The 19840-nt window shown below is 46.1% G+C and overlaps 1 protein-coding gene across 1 annotated transcript in view; it reads left to right on the top strand.

Annotated features, from left to right (window-relative positions):
* ACTN3 (actinin alpha 3) overlaps positions 1 to 19840 on the top strand; it is a 136523-nt gene that overhangs the window by 68526 nt on the left and 48157 nt on the right. The window contains exons 3-5 of the mRNA XM_083165272.1: positions 2162 to 2281; positions 8927 to 9013; positions 15206 to 15293. Of these exons, the coding sequence (XP_083021398.1) occupies positions 2162 to 2281; positions 8927 to 9013; positions 15206 to 15293 (295 nt within the window). The remainder of the gene's footprint in view (positions 1 to 2161; positions 2282 to 8926; positions 9014 to 15205; positions 15294 to 19840) is intronic.

The following is a 19840-nucleotide window of genomic DNA, read 5'->3' as shown; positions in this document are numbered from 1 at the left end:
CCAACAGGGACACTACCGGTTCTGGCGCCAGATACCGTGTCAGTGTCGGAAGATAGGGGACCGTGTCCAACGGTGACCCCTCACGCAGCCAACAGTTCAAAAATATAACAATTAGTAAGTGGGGAGGGGAGAGTGGGGTATTAGACACACTAGGTGTGTAGTGTCGAGCGTACGCTTTCGCAAAAAAGCGGGTCCTGAGGAAGCTTTTTTGCGAAAGCGTACGCTCGACACTACACACCTAGTGTGTCTAATACCCCACTCTCCCCTCCCCACTTACTAATTGTTATATTTTTGAACTGTTGGCTGCGTGAGGGGTCACCGTTGGACACGGTCCCCTATCTTCCGACACTGACACGGTATCTGGCGCCAGAACCGGTAGTGTCCCTGTTGGTTCTAAACCCACTAGAGCGAGGGAGTGCATGCAAGCACCCCTTTAATGCAGCTCTGTGGGAGAACTAAATACGTGATTCAACTAGCTCCAGTAAGCCAGCAGCAGCGCTGAGACGGAACTGTGTCCGTGCTCAGACGCCTGCCAGCAGCTACTTAAGAGAGCCCAGGGTGTTATTGCAACATTGTAGATTATTTCAGTAACCCTGAACCACGTTACTAATAAATGATTATTACAAAAACACAGCTCAGCAGCAACACAACATCAACCATTTGGGAGATCAGGCAGTGGGGTTCCCACTAGGTGAAGGATTTTTATCCTTTTTTATATCACTAAATGTTTGTCTCATGTCTTGTCTAAAATTGTTTTATATATTTCGCAACTATTTTAACCAATTAAATAAAAGTGACGTTTTACAAACTACTTTTTCTCCAGGTGCACCATAAAAAGACACTCTTTCCTTTACTTATAGACTTTCTAATGTACTGTAAGTCTTACCTGCAATTCACCCGCAATAAAGGCAATCTCTGCATTGTACAGGTGCCGGGACCATGGTCAACAGCAGGGATGTGGTGGGGGTTACCCTGCAGCGTGGGCTGCAGCAGCTCCCCTCCTTTGGTCAGATCGTAGCTACTGCTGTTAATGACATATGGTTAATGTATCAAACAGGGAAAAGAGGGGAGAGCTGGACCAGTGGAGAAGTTGCCCATAGAAATCCATCATCTTTGATGTAACATTTGTCAAGTGCACTCTATAAATGGTAGGTTGATGCTGGTTGGTTACTATGGGACACTTCTCCACTGGTCTACTTCTGCATTCTTTTCACTGTTTGATACATCAACATCATGACCCAAATGCTACCCTCCCGGAAGCTGCAGGAGGCTCATGCTTTTTGGGGTTTTTAGTTCCCCACAGCCCCGGTGGCTCTCCTGCATTCTTCCCACTTCTTAGTGAAGCGTGCAGGATTGCATGTTACTCACTGGCAATTGCAGTAGCTGCGGGAAGTGTGCAGTGCTAAATGACTGGATTGCGTAATTTAGTTACACTCTCACATGTGAATTGCAGTGTTTTCATACTCTCTGGGCATGTGTTATTTGCCCAACCTACAGTGAACATGGTTATGCCCATTTAAGAAAAAATGTGCTTTGCGATCAAGTCTGAATTAGGCCCTATGTCAGGCTGCACTCACAGTGTAAGAAGCAGTAGGTTTAGTGGCGTATAAAATAACCTTTATATTATAATCAGTGAAGGATCTACCAATGGGCGACTAGGGGCGGTCGCCCCGAGGCCCCCACACACCAGGGGCCCCCACACTTCAGGTGGGTGACAGGCAATGAGATCCGGGCAATGCGTCCCTGGGGTCCAGGCAGCACGGGTGGGCAGAGGGTCAGTCAGCGACAGGGTCCCTGCAGCGGGGAAGCATTGCAGCAGTGCTGGGGGATAGATGCTGTGTTCTCCCACTCACCTACCAGCACCACATCTCCCCGCTGCCCTGCTCTCTTGTCACACTGTCTCTAGGGGGACCTACCCCACTCTCCCCACCTGATCACCCCATGTCTTAGGCACCTTAAGAGTCAGTGCCTGTGCAGCAGCTCCGACTGCGATGGGCAGCGAGAATAACTAGTGAGTGCTGCGGGGGGAAGGGGGGTGAGAGGAGAGGAGGTGGCCCCCACAATTTTTGTTGTCCAGGGCCCCCACAGACCTTAATCCGGCCCTGATTATAATGCAATTTCATTTGTTGATATATAATTGTTGAATTCTGTGTTCTTACAGGAGAGAGGCTGCCAAAACCAGACAAAGGAAAAATGCGATTCCACAAGATTGCAAATGTGAACAAGGCTCTGGACTTCATTGCCAGCAAAGGAGTGAAACTGGTTTCTATTGGTGCTGAAGGTAAGTGGCAGCCCAGGAGAGATACAGCAAATTAGGTTTTATCTAATATAAAGTACATTTGTAATGACTCATTGGTAGAAGATCATTCAGTGGTCTAAAAGGTGTGGATCATGGAGTCATTTTTTTTTTTTTAAATGTCCAAATTCGCACATTTTCAGAAAATTGCACATGTAGTATTGTGTGTTTTGCTGTAAAAATTGCACATTTTGACGTGACCAAAAAAATTGCACTTCAAAAATCGCATCCAGATGTTTTCTCATAGAAAACCTCAAAATTGCACCATAAACATTACCCCCCAAAAAATAGACCAGGTCCCGGCTGGCGAGTTTGAAAGAATCAAAAAAATAAATAAAATGGCATCCCCCCAGCATAACCAGCCCCAGGATTATTGAGCTGGTACTGGTTTCCCAAATACGGGGGACAAAAAGACTGCTGGAACCTGTACGAGGCTCCAGCAGTGATCGATTCTCCGTTTTCTTCCCCCTGGACCCTCTACTGAACAAGCGGACCGATCCAGCATGGGAATGAGGCATGTTGAGTATAGTGTGATTATGTGTATGTTTGCGTGTGTGCATTTTAGTGAATAAAGTTGTACTTTTCATCAGAGCCGGCCCTAGCCAATTTGATGCCCTAGGCAAAATTTTGGCTGGTGCCCCCTAGCACTGCCGCTAGTTTCACCTCTGGTCCAGCATCCACCGCCCAGCAAAGCACACATAACCCAGCAGCACAGATGCCATTTTCTGCTAATTCACACATGGGCGATAGAGGTGTCCTCAAACAGCATGGGAGCACCATGTTTCTGGAGACTGGAACTCCAAAAAACATGAAATATGAATATGGGCCACTATGTGATTTTTAAAGTAAATATGGGTCACTATGTGCTGTGTAACATCATTATGGGTCACTATGCGCCGTAACCATATTCACATTACACATCACGTAGTGACCCATATTCACATTACACAGCACATAATGGCCCATATACACAGCACGTAGTGACCCATAGTCACATTACACAGCACATAGTGACCCATAGTCACATTACACAGTGCGTAGTGACCCATATTCACATTACACAGCATGTAGTGACCCATATTCACATTACACAGCACATAGTGACCCATATTTACATTACACATCACATATTGACCCATAGTCACATTACACAGCGCATAGGCCCTTAGAGGCAAATTCCTTCTCAGATGGAAAAAATCATGTTCACTGCAGGTGGGGCAGATGTAACATGTGCAGAGAGAATTAGATTTGGGTTGGGGTTTTTCTTCAAAGTGAGATCTATATTGCAGTGTAAAAATAAAGCAGTCAGTATTTTTACTGCACAGAAACCCAAATCTAATTCTATCTGAACCTGTTAAATCTGCCCCCCTGCAGTGCACATGGTTTTGTCCATCAGAGAAGGAATTTGCCTCTAAGAGTGAACTAGAATAAGGCTCATAGTGACCCATATTCACATTAGACAATGCATAGTGACCCATATTCTTATTATACAGCACCTAGTGACCCATTTTATATCCTAAGCGGGGATGAATTGGGTAATTCAGTATTCGAAAAGGATCTAGGTGTCCAAATAGACAACAAACTAGGGTGTAGTGCTCAATGTAATATAGCAACAAAAAAGACCAATAAAACTCTAGCATGTATTAAAAGGGGCATGGAAACTAGGGATTCAAAAGTAATTATGCCTCTGTACAAATCATTGGTTAGACCGCACCTCGAATACAGAGTACAATTCTGGGCCCCACACTATAAAAAGGACATCATAGAATTATCTATAGAATATAATCCAAAGAAGAGCAACTAAATGTATTAGGGTAATGGAGAATTTAAGCTACGATGAGAGATTAAGCAAGCTGGGACTATTTACACTAGAGAAGGGATGTTTAAGGGGGGACATGCTCAACATGTATAAATATATTAGGGGCCAATATAAGGAACTGTCAAACACCCTTTTTTCTGCTAGACCGGAATCTAGGACGCGAGGGCACGAGTTTAGATTAGAAGAAAAAAGATTTTGTTCATCTAGAAGAAAAAATTTCTTTACAGTCAGAACAGTCAAACTTTGTAACTCTCTTCCTGAAGAAGTGGTGTCGGCAGACACTATAAATACGTTTAAAAAAAGGTTGGATAAATATTTATTGGTTAAAAACATCCACGGGTATGAATAAGTAACATAATCTGTCTTTAAAATATCAGAACATGCTATACAACAAGGGATTAGCTAATATAAACATAGGTTGAACTAGATGGACGCAAGTCTTTAATCAGCCTCACCTACTATGTAACTATGTAATTTTCACATTACACAATGCATAGTGACCCACAGAGTCGTAACTCTGGTAGGCAATGGAGTCATCTGCCACCGGGCTCCAGCTCCCAAGGTGCCACCTCTCCTCCCCTGCAAATTTGAATAAGTTAATTAAAAGCTATTGATATCGCTTCTGTGGCTGACTCCCCTCCTAACATCATCTTTGCAAGTGTCACACCATGTATTAGAACCCATAACCTGTCTTACTGGAGACAGACTTTACTGAGTGATCTATGTGGGGGGCACCAATATTTATCTTGCCACCGGGTAACCGGGACAAACTTATGCCACTACCCATATTCACATTACACAGCGCATAGTGACAGATATTCACATTACACAGCACGTAGTGTCCCACATTCACATTACACAGCATGTAGTGTCCCACATTCACATTACACAGCGCGTAGTGACCCATATTCACATTACACAGCACGTAGTGTCCCACATTCGCATTACACAGTGCGTAGTGACCCATAATCACATTACACGGCGCGTAGTGACCCATATTCACATTACTCAATGCATAGTGATCCATATTCATATTACACAGCACGTAGTGATCCATAGTCATATAACACAGTGGGTAGTGTCCCACATTCACATTACACAGCACATAGGGCCTTAATCTAGTTGATTCGGTCGGATGCATATTTTCGGACAGGAACCGAGTGTTCTTAGCCCCGCCTTCCGTACGGATCGCTCACACCGTCCATATGCGGTAAGACGCCGACCGAACGGACCGCGAGTGGATTTTTCATGTGAACACCTCCTCCATCTCTGGGAACCTCCCCCATCATTCGCCGACCATCGAATGCAGGACCGAGTGGGCAGGCAGCACCGAGTGCTCCAGACCACTCGGGCATTTCTCCGTGCAAAAGCAGGGATATGGGCGGGCAGCTGGCATCCGGCTATGTCATATGTCCGCCCCCCACATGTGCGTCACGGCCGCATTACCATACATACGCCCAGCGTTTTCATGGGAACGCCCATGAAACACGGGGCGTACGTATATGGTAATGAGCCCAAACAGCCCTTCATGCCCCTCTCCACCCCTTGTTCGGATTGTTTTCAGTACAGAATTCACGCCGTATTTGGACGTGCACGTCATTCGCACAGGCGTCTCTGCACTTGTGCAAACACCAACCATCGGCCGTCCGTCCACATTCGGAGCCATCTTACTCAACCAGAATAACCCCCATAGTGACCCACAAGGGTGTGACAACATTTGGGACAGAACACAAAGGGGGTGTCATACATTATAGAAGACAGTGACTCAATGACTGGGATAGAACCGAGACAGGGTGACAACATTTGGAACAAAACACAAAGGGGTGTCACACAGTGAAATAACACAGCAGGGCTCACACAGGGGGTGACAATATATGGGACAGAACACAAAGGGGAGGGGGTCACACAGAGGGGTGGCATTTGGGACAGAACACAAAAGGGGGTGACACAATGGGGGGGACAGAGGGGGAGTGACAACATTTGATACAGAACACAGAAGGGATGCCACACAAGGGGCATCCCTCCCAGTGTCTGCCAGGAAGATGTAGTGGGTGACAGGGTCGTTTCTGTGGGGCATTGTAGTGGGTGACAGGATCGAATGTGTGGCAAAGGTCTCATCACAGCACCCCTCCCCCCCAGCCCCTCTTTCCCCAGCACCCCCCCCCCCTTTTTTTTTTAAACTCTATCCTCCATTCAATAATCACATGGCACTGCAACACATATCACTCCCCTCAAAAAAAGTGCCCTCTTTTCCGCTGATGGTCTTGCGGCTGTGGCTTGTCTGAAGTGGTTCGTGTGGCTCCTCAGCTGAATGTCTTCATGTGACTGTGTATGGAAAGCTGCAGGCCGGGTCTAAGGGGGTGGAGCTTGTGGTAATCACTCTGGGAGTGCGGAATGTGGAGTGAGGTGTACAGCTGACAACAGCATCCTGGCGGTCTCTGCAGAACCCACTGTTGTTACTTCACTCAATGCAGCCGGTCTGACTCCTGTCCCCTGCCAGGAGTTACCTGCTGCAGCAGCTGCTGCAGACACAGATTTGTGAGATGATGAAATCATCATCTCGCGAGAGTGAATGCAGAACTCTGCAGCGGTGGACGGCTGACTGCTGCCACCGCCGCTGCACAGTGCACACACAGCACAGCTCACTAAGGTCTCAGACCAGCAGTCTGCCTGGCACACCCGAATCTCCAAGCCGGCACCAGCCGTGGACGGGCACCTGGTGAGCAGGCACGCAGTTCAGCGGCGCTTTAAAACGAATGCCCCCCCCCCCACACTGATTACCACTAAGGAGTCGCCCCTAGGCACAGGCCAATGCCCTAGGCAATTGCCTAGTTTGCCTATGCCTAGGGCCGGCTCTGCTTTTCATGGTGTGGCATGACAACACAGGTTGTTGAAGCCCGGTGCTGCCTCTAAAATATGGGGGGACCCCAGTCTTTTTGTCCCCCATATTTTTTGGAACCAAGACCTCTCCAAGAGCCCAGTGCTGGTTTCTTAAATACAGGGTGGACCCCATCACCCCCCCCCCCCCCCCCCATATTTGGGAAACCAGGACCGGCTCATTGAACACGTCTTTTTTTTCCACTTTACAATAAACCGCACATTCTCGTTTCTGAAAATCGCAAGTGATTTCTGATTTTGTCTACAAATTCATACCCAATTACATTTCACCCATATTGTTGATCTTTTGACTGTAAAACTAGACACAGTTGACCTATAATCCAGATCCCAGACTAACAAATGACAGATTTGCTTTTCAAAAATACATGAGAGTAGTTATAAGAAAGTAATCTCTGCAGTCTCCATTTTTTGCCTGAATTAGATCTCACTAATATACTGTCACTAGTCTGTAATGCACTGAGTAGACAATATTGTACATCTGCGTTTGCAGCCATGCACACAGGGGAACTTTTATTCGACCATCGAATGAATCCCCCCATATACAGCACCACATAAGTTGAGATTTACTCAGCGCTGTGGGGAGACCGGGACCTCTCTCTCTCTCAATGACCAGGAGCTGCCTGTGTTTTCAGGGGCGCACCAATATCCAACGTGCTGCCCACAAATGGCCGATGGAGGTCAATCAGCCAGCCTAGGGCCTGCAATCACAGGCCATCGCTGGCTGCGATAGCACCGATGGCTCATATGTGCACTGTGGACCGTGCACATGCATACCCTCCAACATGACCCATTCCATTAGGTACAAAATGCTCTGTTTCTGGACCTCCCTGCCAGTGGCAGTTGCAGAGGCGGGGCTGCAGCACAGTCCAATAGTCTTATAGGGGAGCCACACCTAATGCCACTCCAAACATCACTGTCCTGGACTCACTAGCAGTTGATCCCCCTCTTTGAATTTTGGGCTGTGCTGGAGTCTAATCTATGTAACTGCCACTGGCAGGGAAGTCCAGGAACAGAGCATTTTGTACCTAATGGAATGGGTCATGTTGGAGGGTATGCACATGTGTGACCCTCAATCGCCAGGGCTGCAAATTCGCAGCTCTGTGATTAAGGGCCAGAATCTCTAAGCTTCAAAAGTGATAAAATGGAGAGTGATAAACAACCAGCCAATCAGCTCTTGCCTGACATTTTTCAAACACAGTCTGTGACATGGCAGGTAGGAGCTGATTGGCTGGCTGTTTATCATTCTCCATGTTATCACTTTTGAAGCTTAGAGAATCTGGCCCTAAGTCTGATTTGGGCCCTCTGTCTCCACAATAACTGTATTTTATCTTGTGTCGCGATCACACTGCATAGCATCAAACTATGGGACTGATTTAGACATGTCCCCTAGGCTTGCATATACTGGAACGCCCACCCCACCCCGCGTGCCATCCGCATTCCCTTGGTAGCATGCAAGGGGATATGTATGAGAACACATCCCCTCGCATGCGGACAAAGGAGAGAGAAATCATGTAACGTAAGTCACCACCCCTAGCAGATGTCGACCCGCCTGCGTTTCCATGGGAACGTCCAGCATGTCCATGGTGAAGCTATAAAGCACTGGGCGTCCCCTGCTGCCGGACGCTGCCAGCCCCCTTCCCTCTCGTGCCCGTGCGAATGCCTCGGCGGTTGTGTGATACTCACAGAAGGCGTTCACTTAGGTGGTCTGCACATGCACATATTCGCGCATGTGGATGTGTTGACCCCCACCATTGGAAAAGGGGCTGAATTCAACCCCATCCGATGGGGTCTGAATTAGGCCCTATATTATTTGATATGGATACTTGACAAAAAAAATAGAAACAAATGTAATAAGAGTTATACGTACTTTTTTGTTTTGTTTACTATCTTATTGTTCCTTTTTTCATATACAGAAATTGTTGATGGCAATTTGAAGATGACCTTGGGTATGATTTGGACTATTATTCTGCGTTTCGCAATTCAGGATATTTCTGTTGAAGGTAATTAGACAGTGTGTTAATCGGATCTTTGTGCATGTTTACAACACTTTATGTTACAAATATGCTACTTTAGATTTTAAAATACTGTACAATAATTAGATGTCCACGACAGGGAGAGGGCAGCAGTGATGCGTGAGGGTAGGAAGTGCCTTACCTGCCTACCTTTTCTGTACATCTCTGATCAAAGCTCACCAGATTTAGATCAGGATTTACTGCTGCCTCTCTGGAACTTGTTAAAATGGCACAAAGCCACAGCATAGTCCATGATTGCCGGGTGGGGGAAGGGGGAGTGGGGCACAGTTGGAGGAGATGGCGATGCTCTGCAGATCAACCAGTGATTGTTAAATAGATGCTGTGCACACGCAATTCTACAGTGCAAAAAAAGAGCCCTTTATTTTAGTTATTAACAGTTTCTTATATAAGCATATTTCATTTTGCTTTACAATAGACCAGAGATCACACCCACCAACTTAAAGCTCCACCTCCTTTTGTGTCTGCAGCCGTAAAAAGTCAGTGGAGACTGATTTATATTTGTGGCTACCGACATAAGACAGGGTGGATGGCTGATGTCATGTGATGTCAGTTGCTCGCCCCCGGCACATTGTTTCCTGCCTACATGTATATGGGAATGCCCAGCATTTGCTTAGGGATGCCCACCGCACTCCTCATCCTGCCCGCAATCCCATGGGAACACCACCCTTACATATGCGTGCTCCTTCACCATCATTCGATGGTCGGCAACCATCGAAAGATGGGGGAGGTTCCCACTGGCATTCGAATGGATGTCCATATAAAACATCCTTTTGCAAGCCTTGCGAACGCATCCCATGTACAAATGGGTGGCGCCGACTAACTATTCACAAGGTGGGGTTAGAGTGACTCGCTAAGATGCAAATTTGCATCCGGAATAAGGGCCATAGTGTATAGGGGTCATTAAGTAGAAATTGGCTTGTAGAGAATGTGTGTAAGACACAATAGATGATCACACGCAGTATATACGGCTCTTCAGATAGGACTCAAACAAGGTACCTAACTGTTTTAATTGTAAGTTTCATAAGGGGAGATGTACCAAAAGTTTGAGATAAATAAAGTGGATAAATTACCCATAGCAACCAATAATCTTCTAGCTACACTTTATCTGTCATAGGGCAGTATTCAATGTGAATACTGGCAACGTGCAGCGAATCCTGTTTAGGATTCGCTGCACATTCGCCACTGCTCGCCGCGTTCCGGAGCCTCGCCGGCTCCGGTATTCAACGAGTCAGAGGCTCGCTGCCCCTGACCGGCGAATTTGAGCTCCTGCGGCGGACGCTGCAGGGAGCCTGAGGATGGTGGCAGGCAGGGAGATGGAAGTCTCCCTGCCTGCCCCAGAACATTTGTGGGGGGAGATGGGCTCTCCGGGTGCCAGGCAGCACAGGCTGCCCCCCGGGGGTGCCAGCAGGGGACCGGGTATATTCACTACACCCGATCATGCATATGTAATGATCGGGTGAAGTGAATATATGAATATGTAATGAGCGGCTCTGCTCCCGGCCCCCTGCTGGCTGGTCTGTGTAAAAAAAAAAATATATGTATATTTTTAAATTAAATATATATTCATGTGCTTACAGCACATGAATAAAAATAGCATGGCCCTCCTCAGAATAAAATTCCAGATTTTTTTACACCAATTTGAAAATAACAAAACACTTTATTTTAAAAGTTCACCTTCCACTTCACCATAAAAAGATAGCGATTGCTACTCGGTGAATCATGGCGAAAAAAACCTTGAAATGTATTCGCCATCTGGTCATTGAATAGGGTGATTCACCGTTTTAGTCAGAAATTTGCCTTACAGCACAAAATCGCCATAAAAACATGGCGAATCAGCCTCATTGAATACCGCCCATAGTCTAAAGTATGACAGTAAGAAGGTGATTGGTTGCTATGGGTATCTTCTCCACTTTATCTCTTTCAAAGGTTTGATACTGTAAATCTCCCCAATGGTCCTTTCAGCAAAGCAGGCATCCGGGAGTCACTTTTATAAGAACTTCGCTCAACACTGTCAGGATAACTAACAAGCTTCTTTAATTATAATAAACTATCAGGCCACAACCAGCATGAAATGATTTAAGTCTTAATTTTATTGTGTGGTGCCCACCAAGGAACCAGTGCCCTAAGCTGCAGTCTAATCAGGCACTACTGATTGTCAACATAATGACTTATGTTGCCAACCAAAAACATTATACACTGAAATAATAGGGGTAGAGCAGCCATCAGAAGGGGGGGATGACTACAGGGGCTGTTTTGGCCTCGATCAGAGGAGTAGATGTATAAATTGACCCCACAGTAATGAATTCTATTTTTTTACTATTCCAGAAAATGTATATTTACTTATTTAGCCAGTTGTTTGTAAACTTTTTGAATAACGGTGCTCTAGAGCAGTGGTTCTCAACCTCAGTCCTCAAGGACCCCCAACAGTGCACATTTTCCAGGTCTCCACACAGAATCACAGGTGAAATAATTAGCTCCACCTGTGATCTTTTAAAATCTGTCAGTGAATAATGAGTGCAGCTGTGCACCTGCTGGGTGACCTGGAAAACATGCACTGTTGGGGGTCCTTGAGGACCAAGGTTGAGAATCACTGCTCTAGAGTATCAGAATTATTTTAGAAAATGTTTTTTTTCTAAAATTAGGTAGATTGTGTTTATATGTCTTCCTTAAAGCCCCATACACATGGTGCGATTTTAGCCATTATCACCGGGGATATGGTCACTAAGCGACCATATCCCAGTGTGTATGGGACGACTGTCCCCAGGAGTATGCTGCCACGACCAGCCCTGGGGTGGTCACTGGTCACAGAAGCATGCTCCATGTGCACAGAGCTTCACTCTCAGTGCAATTCTGCTGAGCGACTAAATTGTTGAGTGTCCCATTTTCAACAGTGACCAGCGATGGTCATTGATGAAAATGGGGGAAGCCGCTGGTCGCCCTGTACGCATGGGAATATGATCGCTCAGTGACCATGTCCCTGACAATTTTGGCTGAAATTGCCCCGTGTGTATGGGTCTTGAGATGCGCTGTGTTTGCACAACGCTCTTGACCTGACTGCCTGGCTGCCGCTCTTAAATTCCCCCTTGGCAACGAGCACTTCAATCCCCCTGGCATCGAGCATGAAGCCACTGGCATTGAGCATGAAGCCACTGGCTTCGAGCAAGAAACTCCTAGTAAGTAATATGTAGGTAAGCAGCACTAATGTGGCATAATATGTAATAGCCATTATGGTGTGTGGTATAATATGTAATGAGCATCACAGTGTTTGGCATTATGTGTAATGGACATTATGGTGTGCAAAATCAAGAATAGAATTTTAGCAAAGGTTAAAAAAAACATGATGGGGCAAAGGGCAGGGCAAGGAGCGGACCACTGTAAAGGAATCTCTCAACACAAAGGAGGTAAGAACAATTTCATTATGGCAGTAGCATATACATTGCTGGCGCAGGTGAATGGATTTATCCCTATGTGCATGGCTGCAAATAAAATTGTAGCTATGCACATGGGCGGGATTTCCATGGGCAGGGGGGCATTTACCTGATCACTGGGCTCCAAATATATGCAGCCCAGCAATCCATTCTGAATCAGGCCTCAAGAACAAAAATACACTGAATAAAATGGCAGCTGCTGCCACTCTTGAATTCAAACCCAGCACATTATGTAAATAGCCTTTTATATGAAAGACTTTTTGCAAAGTCTTTCTCCTGCTGAAAATCTCTTGCTCTTTGGGGAAAATAGCTCAGTGTGTACGCACTACTTTGGCGAAAGTTATATTTTTCAGAGATTTTGGCAAAGTCTTTTGAAATGAAAATCTCCTCGTGTGTGTGGGCCTTGAGATTCAGATATGTGGCAAGGGACAGGATTTGCTTCATATAATATGTGGCTGCCACATATTATATGATTGGCAGCCACCAACACTGGCTTTGTCTATAAACAGATTGGGTACTTATGTATTATCTGGGCTCCCATGTTAAATGCACCCCATTTTTTCATACCCCTACTATCCAACTACGCATTAAGTTGATTTTATATAGTGTGGCGAGTGCAGCGAGCCACCGTGCCCGAAGCGTGGCGAGCGGACACGGTCTCATAAGAAAAACGGGAGCCCAGATATTACATAAGTACCACAGATTAAAATAGACCTGGACTTTTAACCCAAGGCACCTCTGCAGGCAGTGGCGTAACTATAGCTCCGCAGCCCCCGCGGTGGCGGGGAGGCGCAGAGCAAGTTTGGGCGCCGGGGATCTGCGGGGCTATAGTTACCCGCTGCTGTCTGCGGTACCTGCCTGCCGTGCCGTGACTGCCGTCACAGTCCCGTCTCTCCTAGCGCTGGCTCCTGCTTCTATAATGAAAACGGACACTTAGAAAATGGCTGCCCCCATACTGCAGACAGTTTTTTGTCTGCAGTATGGGGGCAGCCATTTTCTAAGAGTCACGTTTCATTATTAGCAGCAGGAGCCAGCGCTACGGAACCGTGACGGCTCGGCAGGCAGGTACCGCAGACAGCAGCGGGTGGGCAGGTATGGGCATGGGGGGGGGCTGCCGAGGGGAGGGGGAGTGGTGGGGAATTTTTTTTAGCGGCGGGGGGGCGCATTATAAGTAGCTACGCCACTGTCTGCAGGTGTCCCAAGGCACCAAGAGTGCCATGGCACACAGTTTGGGAACCACTGTATTAAGCTATTTGTGTATAGATGTCAATCATTTTATGTCACGCATGTCCAAACTGTGGCCCTCCAGCTGTTGTGAAATTACACATCCCAGCATGCCTTGCCATAGTTTACCATTCCCTAATAGCAAAACTGTGGCACGGTATGATGGGACTTGTAGTTTCACAACAGCTGGAGGGCCATACTTTGGACATGCCTGTTTTATGTGGTAGGATGACAGGAGGCCAACAGTGACAATGCCACCAGTCAGTCACCATCACTATGCCAGTACCGGGATTCCGACACAGGTGAAATATTACTTGCAGCATGCTACCCCTGTGGGCGATATAAATTAAAACATATTTCTTACCAGCATGTTTAAAGCTATAGCACTCAAATGGCTCACATGCTCTAAATAGCATTTCATCCATGTGGGGATTCAGGTGTTGTCATAGGGCCAGATGTAATAAGCTTGAGTTATGAAATGGAAAGTGATAAACCACCAGCCAATCAGCTCCTAACTGTCATGCTGATTGGTTGGTGGATTATCAATCTCCATTAAATCACTTTTCAAGGCTCAGTACATCTCGCCCATAGTGAGGTCATTTTTGGTAGAACAGAAGGTGTAGTGGTTAGCATTACTGCCTCACACCACTGAGGTCATGGCTTCAATACCCACAACAGGCCTAGCTGCGTTTTGTTTGCAGTTTCTTCCCGTTCTAGCAGGGGTTTCCTCCCACGGTCCAAAAATGTACTGCTAGGTTATTTGGCTCCTGACAAAAAAATTAACCAGTGTGCAAGTGTGTACATAGCAGACTAGATGTGCCAAGTGTTCTTATATGTAATCAAACTCTGTTTCTAAATACGTATATAGCTACTCTCATCTTGGCTGCCATTTGCCGGTAGTGCCGTTTGGCACAGGAAGTTGCAAGCTGCATCGGGTTGTGAGATAATGTGGGTGCGACTTTGATGCATGTGCGTGGCTGTAGTTGTTACACTTTGCCAAGCATGATGTACCTGCAACATGGCGGAGATAAGATGAGGCTGGCTATATCCGTAACATAGGGCCTTATTCTAGTTCACTCTTTCTGACAAAATCCTTCTTAGATGGACAAAACCATGTGCACTGCAGGGGGGCAGATGTAAAATGTGCAGAGAGAAATAGATTTGGGTGAGTTATTTTGTTTCTGTGCAGGGTAAATACTGACTGCTTTATTTTTACACTGCAATATAGATCTCACTTTGAAGTAAAACCCCACCCAAATCTAATTCTCTCTGCACAAGTAACATCTGCCCCACCTGCAGTGCACATGGTTTTGTCCATCTAAGAAGGATTTTGTCAGAAAGAGTGAACTAGAATAAGGCCCATACTGACTTGTGGCATTGTTACTGTTGACCCCCAGTACCCAAATCATATGTTTTGTAGATATTATGTTGCAGCAGTTCAACTGACTACACATGTTGTCTCATTTATACCTCACTTCAATATACAAACATTCATTGTGCCCTTTAGAAACATCCGCAAAGGAAGGTTTGCTGCTCTGGTGTCAAAGGAAGACTGCTCCCTACAGGAATGTCAACGTGCAAAATTTCCACATCAGGTAACATCATCTGCAGGAACATGAAGCAATTCATTGTAAGCTAGTCATAAATACTTATAGGAAAATGTTACAGCAATATGATCATATCTCTAGAAATGGTAAGAAGGGACCTATGCAGGAGACACACACTAAGGGGGATATTCAATCTCCGGCGAGCACCTCCCATCGGGGAGATGCCCGCCGGGCCCTATTCAATGCTGTCTTCCCCGACAGCATTGAGTAGGGTATCTCGGCAGAACGAGCCCGACATCACTAGCTGTCGGGCTCGTTCTGCCGAGATCAGCCGGGAAGTGATGAGCTGCCGGCTGCAGCTCGCCTCTTCCTGGCCGCAACTCGCGGCCACGCCCCCTTTTCGCTCCCCGGCAGGCGGGACATTGAATCCCGCCTGCGTGTTCTCGGTCGAGCTGACCGAGAACGGGACTGGGTCACGGCGGTCGAGCAAGCTCAACTGCCGTGACCCTGACAATGAATACCCCCCTTAGAATTAGTTTTGACTATAAAATAATCCATTAGAGATATCTTCTTTGCATTATTTTAATCATTTTATAGTCAGATCTCTGTAGTAAAATGTGGCATATCAGACTCCACACTCCACAATGCAGCGGAGGTTAGCACTCTACTGCTCAGACCTCACAGCTTCCGGCAGAGTGGAAGGGCCCGGTTGGAGGAGGCTGCACACAGGCCTCCTTATCTCTTAAGACGCCCCTGCTCATCTGCTTAGGGTTTCCGCACATCTTTGTGCAAAACTCACCAGATTTCCAGCAGGATATATTGGTGGACCTGTGAATTATGCCAGCATGAACCCTTGGGCTAATATATTGTGTGTATATCTGATTCTGGGACTAACCAAACGTTCCTGATATATATATACACGAGGGATTGACGCGGCACTCCAGACCAACTTTCAAAAACGTTAATAACTTTATTGTGCTCAGCAACGTTTCAATACATGTGTATTATCTTCAGGCTCCCTGAATACACATGTATTGAAACGTTGCTGAGCACAATAAAGTTATTGAAGTTTTTGAAAGTTGGTCTGGAGTGCCGCGTCAATCCCTCGTCTGTATACCCTGTGGATGAAGGCACCCGACGAGGAACTGTACCCAGGTGTTGTGCCCGGCGCTCCCCAAAGTCTATATATATATATATATATATATATATATATATATATATATATACAGTATATATAGCCATCGCAGAACTGGGATGGCTCTTATAAAAGGAACCACCCCTTCTGCCATTGGGTCAATTGTACACACTGTGAATCTGGGTACGAGCCGGGACTGGAGGTCTTTGACAGTTTGAGCACACCCACTCTAATGATTGTAATGATGGCCACTCCCGGAAGTAGCGGGTTGCATCTCATGCGTTCCACTGGCCGGAAGCCGCGCCAGCGTGCGTACCACGGCCAGGAACGCGATGCGCTTTTGGCGCCGAATATTGATCAGTTGAGGGGTATAAATAGCTAGGACTGGGAGTCTGCAGGTTGTGGCTCCAATCCCATGGAAAATGATCCTGTTGTCTATTTTTGAATACTGCTGGACTTGAACTCACTCCTTGACAAAGGTCACATTGGTGATCGAAACGTTGGAGGAGGATAGGACCTCTTACAGGTTTTTCTTAAATTCCATCTTTTATTATACTACAGATTTTTCTGAATTAAGTTTGTGGCAAGTGCTTTTTTTCAACCTAATAGTATGAATTTTGGTTGTACGTTTGGACGCAGGTAAATCCTGTAGCCTATAAAGGCACCCCACCCATTGCTTATAGGTGAAAGTGCGAGTGCAGGCTTTGTAGATCTTTATATATATATCATCTGCAGTGGATGATAGACCATGAGTTCCATTATATTCTACTAAAGGCCTGTTTGAGAAAAGGCGATCTGTCCCTCTGCCGAATGAATTGATTTTAGAATTTTTTATGAAAATCGATGCTGCATAATCGTGCATTCTATTAGGATCCACCTGAGATCCTTTTATCATATATCAGAAGTGGTTTCATGTGTAGTGCCTTTACACACTACACAAACAAAATACTCAAAGTCACCCCTGAGGAAGTCATTGGTTGTTTCCTTGTGTCATATGAAAGCAACTAACTTCGAACAAATGTTAAAAAGTTTTAACACATTATTTTATGAGATTGTGTATTAAATTGTCTAAACTGTGATATGTGTCTGTAAATCATTACAGTTTTTACTTATTATTGGTGGTGAAGAGTTAAAATAGTGGCGCACTCTGTTTCTGTTTTCTATCTATTCCCATCTTTCCCCCACTAACAGGGGGGACAAATTGAGTTGCAGCCGAAAAAATGCTCTGAATAAGTGCATTGAAGGGGTACCCCATCGAGATTATATATATATATATATATATATATATATATATATATAGCAGGAGTAAGCGGCACTCGGAGACAGTAGTAAATGGTGAAATCCAAATACGTTTCGGAGCTCGCAGGCTCCGTCGTCAGTTGAGAGTAAGCACTCAACTGACGACGGAGCCTGCGAGCTCCGAAACGTTTTGTTTCCTGCACATGGAATAAATATTCCTATTTGGATTTCACCATTTACTACTGTCTCCGAGTGCCGCTTACTCCTGCTATATATCTCTGGAGGACGCTCACCCTCTGGCTAGAGGGCACCGGAGCAAGTCACTTTTGGCATTTCCCCAGTCCTGAGTGCCGGCCTCCTCGTCCTGTATATATATATATATATATATATATATATATATATATATATATATATATATATATATATATATATATAAGTCCAGCAATGAGCAGCACATCCTCGACAAATTCAGCATACAGGGGGTGCCATCCAATACTCTCCAAGGGTTAATAGATGCGTCCAGACGGCGGCACTCACCAGAAATAAATTCTCACAGAGGCAGTAATGTCATCAACGTTTCAAACCTTTTAATAACGATTCTTCATCAGGATATACAACATACAAAGCACATAAAACAATATTTATACATACCCCAATCAAAACTATACCAATCACCGACATTTGCTGCTGGCACCATTCAGCCGACGTCCAGCGTCAGCGTGACCCGCGCTCAGTACATCTGAGGGTGCTCCTCAGTGTGTAAACGTGCACGTTCCAAAAAAGGAAAACTCCAATTAGTCACAATTAATGAAGTTTAATGTTAAAGTGACAGACATAAATAAATGAAAAAAGGCTTACATAAAGAGCAATGTACCTGTTCTGGTATTTAGAGTCTCTCAGCGCGTTTCATCACTCACAACGCTTATTCAGGGCTGAACTTCATCAGGAGATGAATTTGAGCACCAAATGTAACAAGGAATCACATGCACTGGATAAAGCTGAAGTCTTGGTCTTTATTTTGTAGCAGGTACACAGCTTACTAGGTAATCAGCATATGCAAGAAGGGTTACAGCATTGCAGGATACAGGTTTCAAAGCATAGTACAAACTCATCAGAAAGCTCCAGTAGTCCCTAACATAGTCCACACCCCTGCGTATCACTTGGGTAGCTATTCTAAGCAATGACCCTACACTTTTATTAGGAAGCCACAGTTGTTGCTCAATCAGCCCAATATTGATCACATCAGTTTTTCTTCTGGATCTTCCACATGTGAAAAGATGAATAACGTAATGACTGCCATAGGAAAGGAGTGAATTAAACATCCAAGGCTGTGTGTACACTATGGAGCATGGGACTCGGAGCCAATAGGAAAACAGGGGAGGGCAGAGTTAGCTGGGATAATAGGAACAGGGAAGGAGGAGTCTTCCTCTTTTCCCTGTGGAATTTCTGGTGAGTGGAAGCTTTTGTTTTTCCCCTCCCTGACCCTGCTATAGAATATAGCCCTAGGTTTGGTAACTAGCCTTTGATCTATAGACATTGGTATTTAGGTAGACTTTAGCTAACCTTTAGGGACAAGGGGTTATACACTAGCATTGTGCACTAGCTTTACACTCAAGATTACAAAACATATGGGAGAATTTTGGTTGTTAGTCTGCGTGCCCAGATTGTTCAGTCCAAATTATTAGCCCAACTGTTTAACTGTGTGCCCCCCTGCACCCCTGAACGATGGCATCCGCCCGCAGCGCAGGTCCCAACCACCCGCATTATTTGCTGGGGAGGCCGGGCCTGCCCGCTCACCCTCGCAGCCTACGCAATCGTCCCGCTGCTGGCAAACAGCGTCCCCCTCCACGCACCTTATCGGGCGGTACTGCGGCAATGGACACATCACCGGGGTCGCTGCCTCACCGCTCCATGTCCCCTCTTACCTCCGTTCCCTGGCCGGATCATGAGAGAAGCGGCGGAATTCTAGGCCGGGCTGAGCTTCAAAGCCTCAGAGCCATCGCTCTGTTCCCCACGGCGCCCCGCTGCCTCCACGCAATGCCGGTCCATTAGCAAGGCACTGGACAGTGCTGCGGCGACCGACACATCAGCTGTGTCGCCGCGGCACCGCGCATTGTTCCCTCATACCTATGTCCGCCTGCCGGGTCCCTCTATGGGAGAATCCAGGGCTGCCGTACACACCCGCCCGGGGATGGCGGAAGGAAGGGGGAGAGCACAGGCA

The sequence above is a fragment of the Crinia signifera genome, chromosome 11, assembly GCF_055691185.1.
Source record: "Crinia signifera chromosome 11, ASM5569118v1, whole genome shotgun sequence".
Taxonomy (NCBI): Eukaryota; Metazoa; Chordata; class Amphibia; order Anura; family Myobatrachidae; genus Crinia; species Crinia signifera.
This window is presented reverse-complemented; position numbering and strand designations above follow the sequence as displayed.